This window comes from Aspergillus viridinutans (genome assembly GCF_018404265.1).
Source record: "Aspergillus viridinutans IFM 47045 DNA, scaffold_2, whole genome shotgun sequence".
In the NCBI taxonomy this organism is placed as follows: Eukaryota; Fungi; Ascomycota; class Eurotiomycetes; order Eurotiales; family Aspergillaceae; genus Aspergillus; species Aspergillus viridinutans.
The window spans coordinates 3642861-3664343 of record NW_025091218.1 but is presented as its reverse complement, the minus strand read 5'-3'; the positions used below and the strand labels follow the sequence as shown (position 1 = coordinate 3664343).

Genomic DNA, 21483 nt, shown 5'->3' with positions numbered 1-21483 from the left:
TCCCAGCGACAGCACCATGTCCAACGGTCCCCAGATCCCCGCACCCGCCCATATACTGGCTGACTCAATGCTCTCGCGGCATTTTGGAAGAGAAACGGTGAACTACTTTTCCAGTGAGGATCTCTTCTGTGGCATAGTTGTTTTACTTGCTGCATATTCAACTGACACTTACAGGTTCGCCTCTAAACCGTCTCTCATTCTTGCGCTCTGAACATCCGTTCCTCTCGGCTGCCCTTAAGCATCCATCGACTCGCTTTGTACTGTTGAAAGATCTTGCGCCTCTCACCAAGAGTCCTTCTGAACTATATTACGCAAAGTATGACGAAGTACGGAAGCTTATGCCCGAGAACGCCTTCGACAAGTCCGAGGAGGAGATGATCAAGCAGTTTGACTCTCGAAAGACAAATGCTCAGCTCGTCTTCCTGGGACTTGATGAAACCAGGAAGCAGGACGGTCTGACTTGGAAAATCTACACTGGAGCTCCTTATTTCGCTTTGGATGTAACGCCGAAAGGTTCGGAGGAGCAGCAAGCCAACGCGAAGGACGTCATCAGCACTATGGAGGCTAAGAGCCTCAACTTCTACCAGTCAAGAGTGGTGATGACTTTCTCGGCGGACGAGGGTATGTGAACTACCGACAACGACAACAGTGAGAAACCTACTGATTTTGACTTGCAACATCCAGCTGCCATATATGCGCAGGCCCGTGCGCTGATTGACTGGAATACCCGGAATACATTCTGCGGCACCTGCGGTTACCCTACGCTTTCTGTGAACTCGGGGACGAAACGAGCGTGTCCGCCGACGGATGCTGCTCTCGCAGAACAAGGAAAGCAGCGACCTGAGTGCAACACTCGCACAACATTGTCAAATCTTTCCTTCCCCCGCACCGACCCGACTATCATTGTCGCTGTCCTCTCGGCCGACGCTAAGCGGATTCTCCTCGGCCGCTCCAAGCGCTTCCCGCCGAACTGGTACTCGACCCTGGCTGGTTTTATTGAGCCCGCAGAATCGGTCGAGGACGCTGTTCGGAGAGAAGTGTGGGAGGAAGCTGGTGTCACGCTTTCGCGTGTCGTGATCCATTCATCTCAGCCATGGCCGTACCCGGCCAATCTTATGATCGGTGCCATTGCTCAGGTCAGCGATCCCGAGCATGAGAAGATCAGCCTGTTGCATGACCCTGAGTTAGAGGATGCAAAGTGGTTCGAAATCGAGGAGGTGGAGGAAGCCTTGAGGATTGGAACAAGTGCGTTGGGAGAGACGGCTGGTCCCGAGTACAAGGGCGGTTTGAGACTTCCTCCTCCTACCGCCATAGCCCACCAGCTCATAAAGGCAGCCATCACGGGAGATTACATCACTTCGAAAGAATCAAAGATGTAGTGGATCAGGCGTGTCTTCCCAGGTTACAAGTGCTTCACGGCTTCTCAGCAAATGCTGTATATATCAGTGCCTTGTATAGACCGTAATACTTCCATAGACCGTAGCTTATGAGGACAGAGCCATAGACCGCGGAATTTAATGACACACATACTTGTCAAAAAAATAGTTTGATAATAATACCTCGCTTTCCGGCTATGATGAGGGCCTGTGATTTGATCGCCATCTCCAAGAAGCCAGCTTCCAGTACGCTCATGTCTGAACCATTAATCCAAAAAACTACCAGTGCCTGATAGACATCGAGGGCTAGACCACGAACCAAATACATCATAAGATTATCAAGACTAGAAGGGTGAATCAGAGATTCGCATATAGCGTCCCATCTCTGAGTTCATGTATACTTTCTTTGTCGGACGGCGATCCGACCTCGGCATACCTTCTTCCGTCCCTCAATTCGTGAATTGTTATCCTCCGGTGGGATTTCCTCCGTTTCGAGCCTCTGTTAGAAACAGATGATTCCCCGCGTACTTCTCGAGATGCCGAGTCAACGCTACCCGCGTCACTGTGCGCAACACTACTGACAGGCGTTGCCTCTCTGCTAGCCGTCTGTACCGATGCCTGAAGCTGGTAATCCGCTACCATGGCAATGCCAACTTCATGGTACCATTGCCGTAAGTCAGTGGCGTATGCACTTTCCTCATCGCCGTATTCGACCGGAGGGCCGGTAACTTGCGCTTCTTTGCTGGCGTTGTGGAAAACAGCCCATGCGCTAGTGTCGACGCTGACAAGCATTATAGAGTGATTGAAGCTTTTGACCTGGAAGTTGCGAAGCAATATGGCGTCGCCTTCTTTGACAGAAGGAAGTGCAGATTTGTAAGGGCGAAAAATTTGTGCATGAACGATAGTGCCTGCCATCGATGGGTCAGTAACCTGGAGTGCCAATGTAAAGTCCTTCTTTCCTGTAGTGGCCCGACTGGTTGGAGAAACCTCGGACACAACAGAGATCGTATCTATCAGCGAATTGTAATGGTCGATAAGCGTAGCAAGAGGAGCGAAGTAAGAATATTTGCTTCGCAAACCGGGATGGTGACGATTTACAACCGACGGCATTCGTTCCAATGACTGTGCTGAAACCCCCCAATCATGAACTCCACTTGGGAGTTCGTCTCCAACGGAAGAGATCGCATACTCTTCATCATGAACAGATACGCCATCGGTCTGCGTCTGCCGTTGCTGTTCGGCCAGGGTCGAACTCATTCGCACATTATACTCGTTTGTTGATGATACATCAGTCTCTACGGACGTGGTGGATATGTGCAACACCGTTTGCGCCAGAGCATCGGCATGACCGTCGTATTGGGTACTGAGACCTTGGGCTACCTCCTGTGTCTGTTCGGGTGTCGGTAGAAAGTCACCGATTGGAATGGCGGTAGGAAGATGATGACTAGGCGCAGTCAATTGTGAAGCATCCGGAGTGACCAATTGTGGAGCTTGGGGTGAAGGCTCCTGGACATGAGATGCAAGTTCTGCAGAACTGTCAACGGGTTGTGGGGAGGCAGCGCCATCGGAGAATGGCTCCCTGATACCCTCATCCTCCAAACCAGGCTTTTCCGGCCCTGGCTCAGCGTGAGCATCGGCCTCCGGACTGTGCGTTTCATCCTCGCCAGTACCTCCTAGTCGATACAACTCAGGATCAATTGCTAAATCCTGAGCCCGCGGGCCAGATTCAGAATTGGTGTAAGGTCCTTGTGTAGATTGCGCGACAGACACCCGAAGATCGGCGATTTCCTGATCCTCTGGGCTTTGCGGTACACCCGAAGTTGCTTGTAGCACCTCGTTACGTGTGTCGGAGATAAAGTCGTTTTCAATATCAGCTTCCTGCTGAACTTCGCTCTGCACTGGTTCCGCCAAAGCTGAATATCTTTCGGCATCTGCCTGGACTTCCATTCGCTCTTCTGCGACGAAATCCTCCTCTGAAGGCGCATCCTCCATGAGTTCATCTCCAGCATTATCGCGCGCGGCTATTTCACCCTGCATAGACTCTTCTTCCGCTTCGTCATCCCCCGCTTGGTCATCTTCAGCCAGCTCATCCTCGGGCCACCCTTCTGCTTCCGAACCGACAGAGCTTCTGTCATACACCTCGTCCTCTTCAGCTGATGTTGCAGATGACTCTACATCAATACCTGCAGCAGCATATTCGGCCGATGGCGTATGAGTCTGCGTCGGAGCACTGACAACAGCCTCGTCTTCGCTGTCGCTGTCTAAGACAATGACCTCCGGATGAACAACTTTCTCCGGCCTAGCTGCAGAATCTGCACCTGCATATGACTCGGATTCAGATTCTACACGATCATAGTCATCCTCGTACGCCTCTTGCTCATCCTCAAGCTCCGATTCTTCTTCGTCTTCCTCCTCGTCCTCCTCCTCCTCATCCTCATCCTCTTCCTCTTCTTCCTCCAATACCACCACCCGCTCATCTCCACCCTCGATGTCCTCTTCATCGAACGTCCCTTCGTCTTCGTAATCACCTTCATGTACGTCTTCGCTGCTCTCCTCTTCAAAATCATGAGGATGAACCCTTTCCTCTGCAGCCTGTCGTTCTGCAGCCGAAAAGGCCTCAGATCCGGTATCGGACCCATCATCGTCTTCCAACGCGCTATTCGTACCAATCGCAATCTCCTCGACCTCGGAATCTTCATAACGCCTTGTACTATCTTGGTGAAAGTCATTGACTCCGAAGGAATCAGGTGGTCGTTGATTTCGTTGTTCTTGAACATCCTCATATCCATCCTCTTCGACTAATTCGTCCTCTTCCTCCTCGGCTGATTCCTCTTCAAATGACTCTTCTTCTAACTCCACTTCTGACTGTTCTTCCAACTCATCTTCGCTGCCTTCATTATTCTCTTCGTCCTGGACTTCTCCCCTTTCTTGGTCGATGCCGCTCTGTTCTGATTCTTCCTCAGCGACGTCCCTGATATCGCGGCTAGCGACCTCGGCGGGCTTCTCCGCATACGACTGATCCAAAAAGACCGGCGGAACGTTGGATATCCGTTTCTCAACATCTTTGCGGTGTTGCGCAGGTTCTCTATCCTCGAAGGGCATAACGTCGGCTGCTGAAGTGTCCTTCATATCCCTTTGACCTTCGGCTTCCAAATCGATAGAAGCGTTTTGAGACACCAAAAAGAATTTATTCCTTGCGACGGCCTGCTGAGGGGTCGTAACAAGCGGTTGGAGCTCTTGCGTCGTGGGAACGTCAGGCTGGACACTAGATATGACGACGTTTTCTTCTTCAGTCATCTCCACTTCTTCTCCTTCTGCAGCGGATTGATCTAAGGAAGTTTGCACATTGGAAGCAACAGGTGGAAAGTAGTCATGCGCACTACTCGACCTAGTGACTAGTGGTGACGGAATCGGCAGTCCTGGAGAAGGAATAGGATACAGGCGTGGCGTGTCTGTTGGATATTGGAAGTCGGAACCTGAAAATTGCTGCCTGGCAAAGTGCTGGGGAAATTCAGGCGCACGTAGTGGTTGAGCAAATTCAGGACTTGGCCTGGTTGGCTGTTCGGCCATTCGTTCTGTGCTCATTATACCAACATCCAGTGCTTCATGGTCGACGTTTGCGACGGTATCGGCGTCTTCTGGAGCATTTGGCACCGTAGCGGTCACTGTGGAAATCTCTTGAGGTAGTGTGGTGCTGTCTATATGATCTTCTCCGCCAATATCGGACTCGTGAGTTCCATCTTCTTCAAACATCCACGTCCAATCTGCCGGTACCTCTTTTTCTCCGGGACTTGCGGGTTCGTCAATGACACGCCAATCGGCGCCTCGAAAGCTAAAACGAGGTCGTTTCCGCCCTTTGCCAGGAACGAACCCATCTTCTTCAGCGAATGGATCATAGGCCGAATCCACGAGACCACCGAATGATGTACGTGTTCGCTCCACGAAGGCGGGAGATCTCCAAGCTTCGAATGTAGCAGCTGAAGTCGCATCGCTGCGCTCAACACGTCCATTAGCAATCGGTGTAGCTGGCGGCGCAATCGCATCTTCTGTGTTCTGAGTTGGAACTGTAGAAGGGTCAAGTTTCACGGTAGAGAAGTGTTGAGACGAACGCCAGATCTATAGCTCTGATCAGTTTACACTGCTGTACCCTCTTTGCTACGCGCTCAACGCACCTCAAGTAGCACGCCATCATCAAGCTGTACATCCAGAGGCACACACTTTCCAGGCGTCTGAGCTACTGCCTCACTGGGCACGAATTTTGACCCAGCCAAGCCTAGATAAACATGGTCGCCGATTCCAACTTGAGACTTGGCTACCGCTTCTGCAGCACATCCACGAAAGACCACTTTTACTTGACCATTGTTTCGTCGGAGGCGGAAGTCGGGCTCAGCTAACAAAAGGCTGAAAGATTTGTTCGACGACGAGTAAGGCCATACTAGGGTAACGACCGCGTGTATTGAGCGTTCTAAGATCCGATCTGCGTCCGGCGAGATTCGCGCAATAGGTATGGCGGTCGAACGCAGGGATTCAGAAACCGGAGGTTGTTCGGGGGAGTTCATCGTCGCGGCCGCGGAGCGGATTAGCGGAATCGGTCAGGCCTTGATCAACGATATTGCATTTTCTTTACTGTTGAAGGAAATTGCTCGTTCGTCAGAAACTCATCTGTAGAGAGGAAATCGAGAGTATTAGAGCAAGAGCAATGTCGCTTGGGGTTGGAAGACCAACGATCCCAAGGGGAGAGCACACGATGATTTTCTTGTGTTTGTTGCGTTAAGCTTCGGAAGGCTCTAAGTTACATCACTGAGGCAGGTATTCCCCCTGTAATAATACCATACGACAGCTCTTTTAACCCCGATAAATAACGTAATTTATGTATCATTCAAAACACGGCTATCACAAGGCTCGTGAAGGCTTCAGGGGCTACGGAGTGAGTTGCAACGGAATGACTCTGGGAGATGAGTGCAAACGATCCTGTCCAAGGTATATCTGGCTGAACCCTTTTATCGGGCGTTGAAAGGCCAAATCACGGCATCTCAATGTCATCAGCGGGGCTAAATTGCCGATGAGTTTCGGGTGGTTTACTTTTTTAAGTCCTACTTAGCATCCTGCTCACACTCGGCCAAGAAGCCGGACCGCATGATGCTCCTTGTATCAGATCTATCTTATACTAATCCTAACAAGGCCCCTGACCATGACGATTTCACTGCCAGTCCGTCGGATAGCCGTAATCGGTGCCGGGCCGTCTGGTCTTTCTGCGGTAAAGTACGAGGACTTCCGATACTGTGGCGCATCCTGCGGTCATATCACCCAAGTCTTTTACTTACAGTAACTAGATATCTGCTCGCTGAGAAGTGCTTTGATACGATAGATGTCTTTGAACAGAGAGTCTCAATTGGCGGAGTCTGGAACTATACTCCCGGTGCCTTGAAAACAGGCCTGGTGACTCAGGTGCCACAATTGAACCCAGACGGACCACTTGAAGAGCCTATATGGTATCGAACTGGGAAGACAGAGGAGACACGCCAGTTTGACTTTATCTCTCCCATCTATAGCACCCTCGATACCAATATTCCGAAAGAACTGATGGCGTATTCTGACAAACCATTTCCTGCCGACTGCCAAGTCTTACCGAATCATTCCACAGTAAAGAAATATCTGGAAGAATATGCAAAGGATGTTAAAGACCTCATTCAGTTCGAAACTCAAGTACTTGATGTCAGACTAGAAGAGCCGACCAAGAAGGCTTGGGTGCTGACAACAAGAAATCTGCGTACCGGGGCTAAGCAGACCGGTACATACGATGCGGTGGTGGTAGCCAGTGGGCATTTTGATGTGCCATACTTGCCCGACATCAAAGGCATTGAACCATGGAATACGAAATATCCAGGCGTGATTTCCCATTCCAAGTACTTCGATTCACCCGAACAATTTCGTGACAAAAAGGTCATTGTCGTTGGAAGTTCAGCCTCCGCCATAGACATCGGGGCTCAAATAAACCGGGTGAGCAAGGGCAAAGTGCTCGTTTCTCAGCGAACAGAGTCGTACTTGACGCCTTCTGCTTCCGCAGACAAGAGTTACTTCCCCGAAATCGTGGAATTTCTCCCGCCCGAGTCTCATCAACGAGCAGTACGCTTTGCAGATGGCAGGGTTGAGATGGACATCGATGCCATTGTTTTCTGTACCGGCTACTTGTACTCATTCCCGTTCCTATCGTCACTCGACCAGCCTGTTATCGGGGATGGTCGCAGGACTCTGAATACCTATCAACATCTTTTCTACATCTACAATCCTACCCTCGTATTCCCTGTCCTTCCCCAGAGAGTGATTCCGTTCCCGTTATCGGAAAATCAAGCGGCAGTCTATGCCCGAGTTTGGTCAGGACGCCTTGCTCTGCCATCAATAGCAGAGATGAAACAATGGGAGGAATCCACTGTCGCTACAAAAGGCGATGGCACAAGATTCCATCTGATGCACTTTCCCTTGGATGCTGATTATATGAACTTCCTTCATGACTGGGCAAATATGGCCAAAACACGCCAAGGTCTGATCAATAATGGCCATGGCAAGCAATGCAATTACTGGGGAAAGAAGCAGAGGTGGATGCGACAAAAGTTCCCCGAGATCAGAAGGGCCTTCGTTGAGAAGGGTGAGGAGCGTCGCAATATCAAATCCATCGCAGAACTTGGTTTTGATTATGATGAGGATTGGAAGGAAAGGCAAGAATAGAGACGCTACATGAACTATAGACATACGAGAATAGAGCATAGACAGAACCCTTTTCCGTATTGATTTTCTCTCCAGTAACTCCGATACCTTCTGAATCTATACTCCGTTGCGACAGTGAAGCTATCAGGGTGGAGTTTTGGGTACTGATAAGCGCAAGCCTATCACGTGTTGGCGATCATCCGCGTAGCTCCCTGTCGACCAAGTTGCTCATACTTGAATAATTCACTCCGCATTACCTCTCTATTCACACAAAGGTCCATTGCTCCTTGGTATGTCAATAGCTTCCTCCTTTGTTCTTACAACAATGACTGACTCAGCAACTAGCTCTTATATTTAACCACGCCATCTTTTCTCACGCTCCAAAAGCTCTCACTCCGTCATGGATTCCTACAAACTGGCTGGGCTCATTGAACGCGCATGATGTGGCGCAAGCGCAAAGCCGCTTCACCCGCATCTCCAGACCCTGCAGAAATCTCCAGAAAGAAAAAGTGGAAAGAAGCCCATGTCATCTCGTCAAGTGACGATGAGAACGACGACAGCAGATCTAGCTTAGACGAAGACGAATGGTACATTAACTGCATCCTTGACGAAACCGAATCACAATACCTTATTGACTGGGAGGGCCCCTGGCCACCGACGTGGGTGAGTTGGGCGAAGCGTCCGTCTGGAAGCAGTTGGCGCTTGGAGACAAAGTGGTAGTCGTCTAATCGGGGTACATACGGACAGGAACCCAAAGAAAACGCCAGCGACGCCGCGATAAAAGTGTGGGAAGAAAAGAATAAGAGGACGAACAACAGCCTGTCGAGAAACCATCCCGCTAATCCGTCGCCAATTCATTCAACTGACCCCCACTCCGAAAGTCGAAGCGCAGAGAGTCCAGGCCTTGTCTTCGCGGAAAGCCGAATCGAGCCGCCGCGATCTGACGACCGTTCGCCCTCTCCATTATTCGTACCGATCGACGAAGGACCACATTTAGAGGTGAATACTAGGACTATCGAAGTGCCAACGCAACCCGATCAGCCGCCGTCTCTCTCACAGGAATTGAAAGGTCCCCGACCAGGTGCCACTAAAGAAATCTACCGCAGACCTCCTTTGTCAGTCACAACTCCAAACCATTCTGGGGTTGTGTTCGAGTACATTACTAGATCATCGATACCGTCCAGATATCGACTTCCTGGCGAAATCACAGAGCCCAATTCTCCTGTAGAACCTAAGGTGGCTCCGAGCGTTATTCGCGCTACTCAGACTCCCTCTCAAACACTAGCCGGCAATCAAAACAGACCAGTGGACGAGATAGCGGAGACGCCACCCTCTCCGACAAATATTCCAAAAAGCCAGGGTACACGCGTCACCTCGGCGTGTTCGCAGACATCAATTATCGCAATCAGTCAAAAATCTAACTCCAGCAGCCTAGGCTCTCAGGTCTTATCAGGTACTTCCTGGTCAGCAGGTTGTTAATTTAACATTTCCATTATTGCATACCAGGCTAACGACTCCAGGCATATCAGGAAGTTCCAGTCTTGCCGGTAACACCGCTGTTCGTCCCGAAAGTTCCGTGCCTGAGACAGTTTTTTCACATCAGTCGCAGAACACAGGTCAATCACCTGAACAAAGTATAAACCCCCGACCAATACCCTCGAAACGGAAGGCCTCCGCATCCGTGGCTATCGAAGCTGTGACAATGGATATCGGCACGGGAGACAGAGAAACGCCCTCTCTGGCGGAGACCATGGAGAAATATAGCCAATTCGAGGGTTCGACGCCATTAGAAAAGATTCGAAACGCACATGCTCAAATACGCGCGAGAACCAATCCTGGAACTCCTTTGAACGCTGATGCTAGCGTCACTCCGTCCTCGGCTGGAGATATTGAACCATCGCCCTCGGTGCTCATACCGGAAGTTACGGCACCTCTTAGCGTTAGGGTTGATAGAGAAGATGCTGCACACGTAACTCATGCTGAGGGAGAATTAAGTGCTCCTGGCTCACTGGTACGACCCACGGAAATGGGTCCTCCTCAACAACCTATTTTGCAGACAATCCAACCCAGCGCCCTGACGGTCAGCCATCAAGAGCAAGCGATCCCAGGCTCTGTCCAGCTTGGGCCATCAGAGTTTGCCGTGCCCCTCCCGATGGATTCAAGGGTCAAAGATGATTATGAACGGATATTGAAAGACGAAGCCCAAAGCATCGACGAGTTCCTTAAGACGTTCGCGCTCCAGGCCGAAACGTCCAGGTTAGAGGTGAGTTCAATGCACCGCCTCGTCGATCAACATCTAAATGGTGAACAGCAAGAGCGTTTGATTCCCAGAATGAATAGCCTACTTGAGCGTTTGAGCAATGCTTCAACCCACCCTGATCTGAACATTACCGAACATATTAAAGACTCGGATTCGGACCTAGCCAAAGAGGCTGCGTGGGCTGAATACTCAAGCGCGAAGTTCTTACTCCTGGGATACCTGATCAACAATGCTAGTAACCGTGATCTGCACTTGGTCGTCATGGTCCACGGAGCGAAGACTCTGAAGATACTGGAGCGCTTTCTTATGGGCAAGGGCCTTTCGTACACCCGGCCTCGCTACGAGACGGGAATTGGAACGAATTTGGAAGTCTCCATGGTGAAAGAATCACTGAGTTTTGGCATCCAGTCAACAATCGACGATGGCATTATGGAGACTTATAAACCCCCGGCTGCAATCATCGCACTTGACAGTTCCTTCAACGCAAAGAGTCCCTCGGTCGAACACATGCGAACAACCTATGCTCGACATGGGAACCTCCTCCCCGTGATTCGACTGCTTGTCTCAAACTCCAGCGAGCATGTTCAGTTATGTTTTGCCAACTACCCAGAACCTCAGCGTCTACGCTTAGTGGTTCAATATACCTCACGTCTTAGAGACGTGGTAGGCGATCTCCAGGATGATGCCCTAGGTGCTTACGAAAATTCCGACGAAATCATATCGAGTCTTCTTTCGGACAATTTCAATGCTCACTGGTCCTTACCTTCCATTGAGCCACTCCACATCGTAAGCTCCGATGAGCTCAACTCCGCGCTAAGTACTTACCAGAACCGCCCCGATACCGTGATGTTGCCTACCCCGCAGATTCCAAAGCGTTTATTCGTTAGTCACTGTCCATCCTCTTATCATGGTGAATTGACCGGCTAACGTTCTCTCAGCAGGTGGAAGATACTACTGAAGAGACACCTAAAAGGCCGAGGATGGAAGAGTCTCAAGAAGCCAGTCAAATTACTGAAGCTTCGAAGGAATCCATAAAGTTTCCCAGCCAAACATTGGATAATGATCTGCGGGCTTTGGAGTCACATCTCCTGCAGTTGAAAACATCTCATGCGGCTGAGCTTGACAAACTCCAAAAAGCCTTGGCCGATGCGCAATCTCGTCTACAAGAACGAGAAGGGATTCTCTCATTGCTCCAACATCGCTATGAGAGTCGCACGACGGAATTACACAAAGTGCGGCAAGAGCGTGATCGCTTGGCGGAAACCAAAGCTTTGTCTGAGCAGAGACTCGAGAAGCAAAAGGAAGATATTATAAAACTAAAGGATGAACGCACTCAGTTAAGACATGACCTCGAAAAGGCACGGGAAGCTCTAAAGGCCGGAGGAGGAAGCATGGCAGAATTGGAAAGAGCACAGGAGGAGATCCGTCGGCTGACCAAAGACAATGCTTCCCTGGAGCGAAAGGCAGAATACGAGGCAAAGCAGGCAGAGTACACACGCGAACAGTACCAGACCGCGTCCAACGTGGCTGCACAATCCGGGAACGAGATCCTGCTGCTTAAAGAGGAGAATGAGTCGTTGAAGCGCAGGGTTGCGGACGATGCCAGCCGTCTCAGAGAACTCAACATTCAGAGTGATGAACAGCGACATCTTTCGCGCGTCAAAGAGTTGGAAACCATGCTCGCATCTCGCGAAGATCTCTTGCGCAGAAAGGAGGATGAGCTGCGAGAATTTCGAAAGAATCGACCTTCGACCAGGTCAACGAGCACGCAGCCACGAAGCCCTAAATGGACAGCGGCAAATAGCCGTCCAACCAGCCCAGGGATCAATAATCACAATGGTTCGGGGTACTCAGGACGAGGCAGTGGATTGCGGTTTAGCTCTGAGATGCCTCTGTAGTCAAGATCGTGGGTGTCATACTCCCTGATCAATCTGGCATTTGCTCCATTGCCAATTTCACCTGTATCTACCGTTGATGATCGAAATTGGGTTCCCATGCATCTCGAGGCTACAATACTGACTGTATTTCCCCATAAGGTCATTTCGTGATTATCTATATGGATTGCCTCCGGATGCATTTCCTTATTGTTTTCCCTTTCATCTTGTGACGGCCTCGCATACTCGGACGTTCTGATCGGATTTTTCTGTACATTTCTCAGTACTGTTGGTTACTTACTGCTTGGCTATAATGATACCTCGTGGTTGTCTAGTTCTTCTATAGAATTCCGTGACGATTTCTCATGCTGCACTTCAGGCTGACACCAAATACCAGGAGGTTGCGTTCTACAATCGGACACTGAATGAGCCTTCGCCAATCTTTATGTTACCGGTCGAGTGTGTCCGGCAATCCAATGCACTCAAAGGAGCAATTGGATCCTCGAGGAATGTGGGACGCGTATGTGCCCTTATCAGGTAGATGTGAATGAAGAGGGACCCTGTGGATCTCCCGATGTGGCGCCAACGTATACACCTAAGTTAGACCCGGATATCGGTTAAGGGTGACAGATGGGTCGGTGCGGATAACAGCCAGCGTTTTGTTCCAGGATATAGGCGGCGATTTCGATCTATCATTATTCAACAGTCGAATCTGTTGTCCTGATTGGTACGTCAGGCATTTGTTTCTGACGTTGCTATCTCACTCTTGGTATGCGATCAAGGTCACTCACTACTGTGGCTCCATTGGAACCCGGCATTGTGCTGTCCATGGGTAAACCTGCGGGAAGCGGAGTCTGTAAACCATGGGTCGACTATGAAGATGCGTTGCGCTCCTGTCTCGGTTCTGGGGCCTTGGAAAATGGCTTGGATGCATCAGATAGGGTGCACCCGATGAGAGATGAGATTGGATAGGATGTCGGCACAATCCAATGATTACTCCGTAGAAAGACGGAATTTCCTCTGCATTCTGGGGGATGCTACGGAGTAACGAGGAGGACGTGCACATTAAGCTTATCGATAAGGGAAGACCACACTGCGCTAGGCCTAATCGGGTGCCCACGTAAACACCAAAACAGCCATCGGGCCTCACCGTGACTTCAGCTCAGCTCAGCTCAGCCAGCTCAATCTCTCTCTCTCTCTCTGTGTCTCTTCCCTTCTCTCCCCTTCATACGGTGTAGTACTCTCTCAGCATCCACCGCACTGCTCCCACCCCTCGTCCTTGTCTCATTTTCCCTTTCTATTCTTCCGATCTCTGTCCTTATCGATCTGATCTATCACATCCTTACCTCGCTCCCCTCTCATTGAAACACATTGGTAGCTGTCTATTATCACGCCCTTCTATACTTGGTTGTACCATTCCTACCATGCACAGTTTGGGAACTCCCTTGTATGGGTCTTAATAATATCCTCTCATTTGTTACTACTGGTTCGAACCACGGTTCGTCTTTTCCGAACCAGCGTACATGTCGTTTCCCTCATAATTATTGTGTACTAACGCATAACCTGCAGATCACCAGTTAAAACAGTCCACGCTGTTTCTACATCTCCCGGTCGGATTCGAAGGCAGGGCTTCATTGCGCCGGCACCCCAGCCGCAATGTCGCCCGCGGCACCTCAGCTACCTACGCGGTTCCCGTGCTGGTGTCGTGCCATTTACTCGTGGGGAGGAGAAACAAAACGCGATCTCGGCTTTGTGGAGGGCGATCTTATTGAGTGTTTGAATGCAGGAGATGGGCAATGGTGGATGGGCCGTTTGCGCCGTGACAGGCGCATGGTCGGGCTTTTTCCATCCAATTTCGTGGAGGTTCTGGGCGAGGATTTCGTGCCTGTCCCTAGAGCGGCGAGCCCCATGATTACTGCCGGACGCTCTCCAATCACGAATCCCACTTCCGCTCCGAAGAAGCAGAAGACCGTATTTAGAAAGCCCTTTCAGGCTCACAAGGAAGCTTTGGCCCCGGCGGAGCTGGCCCGGAGTGCGACAACAACGACGACACAAGCTTCAAGCTCAATTCCGCAGACGCCACCTCGAAATGGCAGCCGTGCGCGGAGTGTCAAACCTCTGCGCACACCAACAACTGCGGTGAAAAACCAGAGCTCTCTTTCCAGACCTCCCTCGCAACATAGACCTTCTTCCCGTGGAGTCTCACCCCGTGCGCCGCCGGTCGCCGATCTTCCACCACAAAGTCCCGCTCCAGCCAGAGAGGGTCTCTCACGCTCCAGGCCTCCGTCCCGCGCCCCGTCCCCTCGCCTCCCAGATGATATGGATCTTCTGCCGCCGTCCGTGCCTGTCAGGCAGACCCCGCTAGCTCGACCTCCGTCAGTTCGCCCTTCGTCGCGCGAGATCTCCCCGTTGCAGCTTCAAGAGCGCGAAGAGTCGCCGCCGCCGCCGCCTCCCCCTCCGCATCGAATTGCAGTGAACCGGCGACCTTCCATGGACATGGCTGTCCCCGCGCATCTGGATATGAATGACCGCTACGTGACCATGTCAAGGACTCCATCTCCAGCTGCTCATTCGGACGCCAATGGGAACACTCCGTCACCTCTTCGCGACGCAATGGAAGATGTCATGACTTCCCTGGAAGACATGGGCTTGTCGCGGGGGGCCCATTCACCATCGCCAGCCCCGGTATTTGATAATCCTTGGTGTCCTGAGGCTTTTGATAGCCTTCGCGACAGCAGACCTGCGCGGCACGGTCACCGGCCCTTGACATCCCTCGGTTTTGAAGGTGAACAGGATTATCAATTCCGTGAGAATCACATACATCGAAACACCATATACGGCCATGACCACTACCTTGACGGGCCGCCGCAATTAAACAACTACGTGCAGAGAATGGAAAGCCGGCTGCGTCAGATGCAGGAACAGAGTCGCAGAGGATCAGAAGACATACTGCCTCCGGAGGACGACGAAGAGCCTCCGCCTCCGCCACCTAAGCATCTTGCTCACCACGGAAGGCATAACTCGATCCCTGCGCAGTATCCATACCTAAGGAGTCGAAGGTCGGGGCAGGACTTGAGAGAAGACGTTCTGAATCGAAGTCACACGAACAAATCCAGTACCACGACTGCTTCGAGCGGTGTGCAAAGTATCAGCACGGCTTTGACAGCCAGCACAGAACAAACGAGCCCGAGCTTGATGAGTGGCCCGTCGGCGGGCGCATTCAGCGCAACAAGTGCAGGGAGTTATGCCAGGCGAGGCCTGACGACAAGTAACGAAAGACCAAACACGGCCATGGAAACCTTTCGCTCAAGAGGCTTCAGCGATGTTTCACGCATGCCTCGGCCTGAGACACCTCTTACTGGTATATCGTACCACTCAAGTCACAACACCTCTCGGCAAGGCGCTTCGTCTGCTATACCCTGGTCTCATCCTCCTGCCGATTCCAACGAATCTACCGCTGTTTTTGGTGGTCTATCCACTCCAAAGGCGAAGAAGCATGGGTTTTTCAAGAAGATCTTCGAATCAGCCAAGACCGGTGCCGCGAATGCCAGAAGCAGTATCGCTGTGGGACAAAGTGGTGGATCCTATTCACCTACGAAAGGCAGGGCAATGTCTCCAATTAGACGTGACTCGGTTCGCGATGCAGGGTCTGGCACGGTAGACTGGGTGCAGGTTCGACGTGACGTGAATCGAGCAAGCTCGCCGAGCCGCAACGAACGTATCGAAAGAGCCGAGCGCTGCCAGATGATGGACTATCCTGTGATCTACGCCGTGGAGGAGCTTCACGAGACTGCCGAAGGTGACGAAAGTATTGACGGGCTGCCGATCAGCGAGCCCACCAATTTCAACACGGTAAACTTGAGCCTCGTCGATAAAAGTGCTCGGTTTGTCAACAGCCTTCCACCGATGACCAACCCGATGAGCCTTGCGCAGGGCTATGTGTGCCGACCTTACAAGAGCGATGTTCAGAGATTGCGAGCTATCTTCACTTGGGTCAGTGAAAAAATTGCCTGGGACGAGCCCGTGGAGGAGATCGGAATTGACTTGAAACGAATTCTGCACACAAGACGAGGAAGTCCTCAGGAAGTCGCGTTCCTTGTCAAGGAAATGTGCGCGGCAGTCGGTCTTCATGCGGAAGTAGTGCAAGGGTTTCTCAAAACACCCGGTGAATTGTTCGAGCTGGACAGTCTTTCACGGCCAAACCACTGGTGGAATACGGTCTTGGTAGACGGCGAATGGCGCGTTATCGATTGTTCATTGGCAAACCCGACCAACCCGCGAAGGAATCAGTTCGTAACCACTGGCTCGTCAACAGCCGAAAGCTGGTATTTCCTGGCACGTCCGCTTGAGATCTGCTATACCCATGTGCCATTGCATCCAGAGGAGCAACACATATGCCCGCCCATCTCGCCAGATGTGTTGCTAGCCCTTCCTACAGCGTGCCCACCTTACTTCAAGATGAACCTGCAGTTTCCGGACTATGATACCAGCCTGATCAGAATTGATGGGCTGGAGCTTCTACAAATCCGCCTTCTCGTGCCGCCGGACGTGGAATGTGCGGCAGAAGTTGAGGCGCCCGCTTTCGCTCGGGATGCCGACGGCGACTTCTTTGAGAGTGGGGAGGTTGTTCGCAAGCGTGCCCTGGTGCAGCCAGACTGGGTCGCTGGTCAGAAACGCTTCACTGTGAAAGCTGTTTTGCCGGGTGACGAAGGGCAGGGGACAGTCAGAATCTACGCTGGCAAGAAGGGCCTGATGCACTCAAGCAAAGACATTCCCCATCCGCTGGCACTTGCCCTTCCAATAATCCACACTGGCGAGAACCCTCCATATGAGTTTGTTCTACGCCACCCGACACCTCATGCTCAACGGCATGATTTGTACATCATACAACCTCAGTGCGCAAAGCTTGCGGTCAACAACACATTTGTGTTTGCGGTGCGGCAACATCCTTCCTCGCTGCCTTCCCCGACAAACGGCAGCGATTCGGGTCCTACTGGGCGCGTCTCGCCGTCGATTTTCGCCCGACCTGCAAGTGCACTCAGTATGGTTTCCAGTTCCGCAGGCGGGTCTTCAGTCTCTGCAGTTTCAAACGAATTCTCGGCCTCTACTTCGGCCATATCGTCCACCAGGTCATCGTCCGGGCGGGAAAAACCGGCCAAGCTGGCAATCCAGTCGCCGTCCGGCAAGATCCTCCGGCTCACTCGCAAGGCAGACCATATGATCAGCAACGATTCTTCGTCAGATCCCACCGCCGATGGCAGCGTGTGGGAGACCGTGATCAAGATCGGCGAGCGCGGGACCTGGAGGGGGCTCGTGCTCGCTGACCGCGTTGCCCGGTGGTGTGTTTTCTGTGAATGGGAATGTTTCTAGACACGACAAGCATTTCTATGTCTTGATATGGTAAATGATCTTTCGTCCAATCTATGAGCCAATTCATGGCGCGCGGACGATGTGACTATCCGGCGTATTTTTGCATTTCTGGCCAGCTTTTTGTTGTATTTCTCTTTACGCCATGGTTGCATTTGCATCGGCTACACCGGGTCGGGGCATGGCATTTGTTCCTCTGCTGCATCTGGTTTTTTATTTTCTTCTACATTTCCATTCTTTTGATGGGACCACTGATGTAAACGTACTCGCGTTTATGTGTTCGGAGTTAATGGGACAATGGTCATGGGGAGCGGTGTTGGCATGTAAGAGCTTTTTTTCTTTTATCATTCTGTATGTGTGTGCATCATGTTGTGTGAATTTGAATGGAGCATGCTTGTCGCAGGCGCGGCAAGCCAAATCATAGATTTCCCTCTTTACATGTGCAGAGATTTCAGACTTGGAAATGGAGACATCTCGAGAGATTCATCATTGTGTGAAATAAGACATTCAACGGACAAAGTGGCCAACTGCCATCAATCGCCCTGGCATGAATGCAAATTTCCAGACTCTTAGAATCTCTCATTGACCTGTAACGGCACCTCTCGCCAACGGAGCGACCTGTTTCCTGCTTTTGGTCACATCCTTCTGAAGCCAGATACGCCTCCATACAGGGGCATCGCCGTTGAAAGCAGACTTGACCTGCGTATAATCCTCAGAGTCGCCCTCGACCGAGTTCCATTCCTCTAACCCCAGCTGCGGGCCAGCCTGCGCAGTAAATGCCTCCAGCGCCTGAACCGCCGGCCCATCGTGTAGAGCACAGACAATCAACTCGCGACAGAACCTGCCGTTCTGCGCAGACGAGGTAAACGCCGTCATGACAACCACGATCCCTAGTTCCCGGCGCTTTGCAAATGCCTGCAGAGCATCCAGGAACACCTCCGGGCTCCCCGCTTTCCGTACGATCCACGGAATCGACTTGACCATCGAGCAGAAGCCAATATGAATGGAACTAGAGTCCTGGTGGGCCGTCTCGGTCCATTGCTTGTAGTCTCGACCGAGGATCTCGTCTACGGTGAGTAAATCGAGGCTGTTTTGCTTGGCGTGGAGGATCTGCTCGTAGAAGGCGTCACGGTCCCAGCTTGAGCCGGGTGTGGACTTACACCGGTCAATTTTGGAGAGCAGGAAGTGTACTGCGTCTGTATCGGCGTCGGTGACTTTGTCCTTGGCGGTGAGGTTGGTCGTGTCAATGAGAACAGGGGCTAGGGCGAGCTTGGCGAGCTGCATCATCTCAGTTGAGGTGGTGTTTCCTTCGGTGTCAGCCTGCCAGAGATCCAGCTCTCGCAGTGTCGAGACCACAAGCGAAGTACAGGAGCCCGCAGGCCGCACAAGCAGCGGCTGACCGCGCGGGAGGGATTCGACGGGCGGGAGAAAGCCTTCGTCCACGTGGTGATCGATGCAGCCCACCGTGCAGAAGTCGACCGAGGGCAAACCATCTATCGATCCCTTTCCCCGTTGGCCGTTGGGCGCTCGGTGGGGTAGTGCGTTCCAGTCCAGGAGTGTGGCATCTGTGGTGATCCGATGGTGCGTATGATCAGCATGATATTGCTTTAGATGGGCTGCAAAGTCTGCAACGGTGAGAATATGTTCGTGGAGGATCCGTCCTGCGGTTTCGGGGGTCTCATCCCATACGTCCTCCCCCTCAACTGAGGGGGTTGTGGTAGCGAGGCAGAAAGCTTTTACAAACTCTGGGCGGAGCCTGCGCAGTTCTGGACCAGAAGGAACATTTGGTAGATTTATCAGGGGAATATGAGGTCGAGGACAATCAATTGGAATGCGATTATGGGCGAAATAAGAATAGACAATGACGGAGATGGCGGAGTCAAGATCGGCCGAAGGGTTTCCCACCACGTAGATGGGAGTCTCTGTCCGCGAGGAGGATGACAAGCCCCCGGCAATGAAATTCAGATGTGATTGACGCGCCTGCTTTAGAAATCGTAACAGGCTCTGCGAGGAGGGCGGGGAACGAGCCATCCTGCTCGCAATTGCAGAAGTCATTAAAGTCCGAAAAGGGAAGCTCGTGATAGTTGACATCATCGGCAAAACGACACCGCCCGGTCAGCAATCAACTGGTCTGCATCCAAACGCTCAAAGATACCTTCCAATGCCAGATTCGGCATCAGTTCTGGACGAGTGTACATATTAGTGATATTGTTATGGCGTGGTAGGCCTCAATTTCCCCGTATATTCCCGCTCAGTCGACTAATCAACTATTTAGATACCCTTCTGTGCATAAACAGCCCTAGTATATATCTCGGTCAACGTCTACGAGTAGTCCAACTACATACACTCCCTACATCTTCCCTTGAGATGGCAGTCTCTCTGCCGGCAGCATTTGCTCAGATTCCTCGATATCCTCTGCTATACCCTCATCCTTCCCCAATTCACCCCCTCACACTTCTGTCCACGTACCTCAACAACAACAACACCACAACCAAAACACCGTATATCTCCCTCTACGCCAAACGAGAAGATCACTCCTCTCCACTTGCCTGCGCAGGGAACAAATATCGCAAGCTCGAATACATCATCCCGGACATCCGGCCCTCTCACAGCGCTCCCAATGGAACCCCCCCAACCCTCGTCACCGAGGGCGCCGTCCAGAGCAATCACACCGTGCAGGTTGCCGCAGTAGCGAACCGACTCGGCCTCGAGGCAGTCGTCGTCCTCCACAAAGGCACAGGCGGCGGTCTAGCCGCCTCAACCGACAAAGCTTCGTTCCTGCGCACGGGAAACCCGCAAGTTGCCCGTCTCCTTGGGGCAGAGGTGAGGATGCTCGAGTCATCGACTGTCCCCGCAGACGAGGAGGAGGATCCAATCCCTGGGATTCTGGAGGAATTACGCGCGCAGGGCAAGGCGCCATATTGGATCCCCTCCGGGGCGAGTCTGCATCCTCTCGGTGGGTTGGGTTATGCGCGCTGTGCGTTTGAGATTGCGATGCAGGAACAGACTCAGGATTTGAATGGGAGTGGGCGCTTTGATTATATCTTCGTCGCGTGCGGGAGTGGCAGTACGGTGGGTGGTCTGATCGCCGGGCTGAAGCTGTTGGAGAAGCTGGAAGGCAGAACCGGGTCGAGTAAACCGCCTCGGAAAGTCATCGGGATCTTGACTTCGCCTACCAAGCCTCGGGAGTACCATGAGGAACGGGTGCTCACGTTTGCGCGTCGCACCGCTGCTCTTATTGGTTTGGATGCTGAAAAGGACATTTCCATGGAGGATGTTCGGCTTGATGATCGTTTCGCTGGCACCGCATATGGTGTTCTAGATGCACAGACAAGCACGGCGCTGGACTTGATGGCAAAAAGGGAGGCAATAATGCTCGATCCCGTATACACTTCAAAGGTCATACGGGGACTCTCGCACTGGGTACAGCAAGGGGACCTGGCAAAGGACTGGTCACTTCGTACGCGAGATTGGGAACGCCCCGACTCCATGAACCTGCTTTTCATCCACACTGGAGGACAGGCCGCGTTAGGCGCCTATGCAGACATGGTCGAGTCATAGCGGCAAGGAATTAGACAGTGAGATTAGAACTCTGATTCTATTGATAAGAGATACAAATAAGGTATTTTGGCTAGTATTACATCGAACGCACCCCAAGGGAGCTATCGGCGCGAAGAAACAGAGAGGCTGAAGAATGTTAGAATCACAGAAACAACAGTGGTTTCACTCGTCATCCATCAGGGATCAACCTCCGCAGGGCCGTAAGAGTATATAGAACCGTGAAGACACTGAAAAGAAATAGACAACACGGATGAGAAAAGGACCCAACTCCCCGCCTTCCTCATACACCATACGCGCCACCATGCGCAAAAGCAGCAACTAACGTACAGAGCACATGAAG

At 51.8% G+C, this 21483-nt stretch overlaps 7 protein-coding genes across 7 annotated transcripts; 5 read left to right on the top strand and 2 right to left on the bottom strand.

Annotated features, from left to right (window-relative positions):
* Positions 1–16: 16 nt before the first annotated feature.
* On the top strand, positions 17–1379 carry Aspvir_004709 (NAD(+) diphosphatase; the record flags this gene model as incomplete). The annotated part of the gene is made up of 3 exons (XM_043267933.1): positions 17–113; positions 175–621; positions 685–1379. 3 exons carry the CDS (start codon positions 17–19, stop codon positions 1377–1379), a joined length of 1239 nt encoding a protein of 412 aa, XP_043123868.1.
* A 354-nt stretch (positions 1380–1733) lies between these two features.
* Aspvir_004708 (uncharacterized protein) lies at positions 1734–5935 on the bottom strand (the record flags this gene model as incomplete). Its single annotated transcript, XM_043267932.1, has 2 exons — positions 1734–5492; positions 5549–5935. 2 exons carry the CDS (start codon positions 5933–5935, stop codon positions 1734–1736), a joined length of 4146 nt encoding a protein of 1381 aa, XP_043123867.1.
* A 632-nt stretch (positions 5936–6567) lies between these two features.
* Positions 6568–8102, top strand: Aspvir_004707 (putative flavin dependent monooxygenase; the record flags this gene model as incomplete). Its single annotated transcript, XM_043267931.1, has 2 exons — positions 6568–6638; positions 6710–8102. 2 exons carry the CDS (start codon positions 6568–6570, stop codon positions 8100–8102), a joined length of 1464 nt encoding a protein of 487 aa, XP_043123866.1.
* A 420-nt stretch (positions 8103–8522) lies between these two features.
* On the top strand, positions 8523–12239 carry Aspvir_004706 (uncharacterized protein; the record flags this gene model as incomplete). The annotated part of the gene is made up of 5 exons (XM_043267930.1): positions 8523–8744; positions 8829–9552; positions 9611–10344; positions 10393–11223; positions 11283–12239. 5 exons carry the CDS (start codon positions 8523–8525, stop codon positions 12237–12239), a joined length of 3468 nt encoding a protein of 1155 aa, XP_043123865.1.
* A 1632-nt stretch (positions 12240–13871) lies between these two features.
* On the top strand, positions 13872–17585 carry Aspvir_004705 (putative SH3 domain protein (Cyk3); the record flags this gene model as incomplete). The annotated part of the gene is made up of 1 exon (XM_043267929.1): positions 13872–17585. The coding sequence occupies one exon, from the start codon at positions 13872–13874 to the stop codon at positions 17583–17585; it is 3714 nt and encodes a 1237-aa protein (XP_043123864.1).
* A 576-nt stretch (positions 17586–18161) lies between these two features.
* Aspvir_004704 (putative exopolyphosphatase) lies at positions 18162–19613 on the bottom strand (the record flags this gene model as incomplete). The annotated part of the gene is made up of 1 exon (XM_043267928.1): positions 18162–19613. The coding sequence occupies one exon, from the start codon at positions 19611–19613 to the stop codon at positions 18162–18164; it is 1452 nt and encodes a 483-aa protein (XP_043123863.1).
* Positions 19614–19949: 336 nt separating this feature from the next.
* Positions 19950–21143, top strand: Aspvir_004703 (1-aminocyclopropane-1-carboxylate deaminase/D-cysteine desulfhydrase; the record flags this gene model as incomplete). Its single annotated transcript, XM_043267927.1, has 1 exon — positions 19950–21143. One exon carries the CDS (start codon positions 19950–19952, stop codon positions 21141–21143), a length of 1194 nt encoding a protein of 397 aa, XP_043123862.1.
* Between the last annotated feature and the right edge of the window lie 340 nt (positions 21144–21483).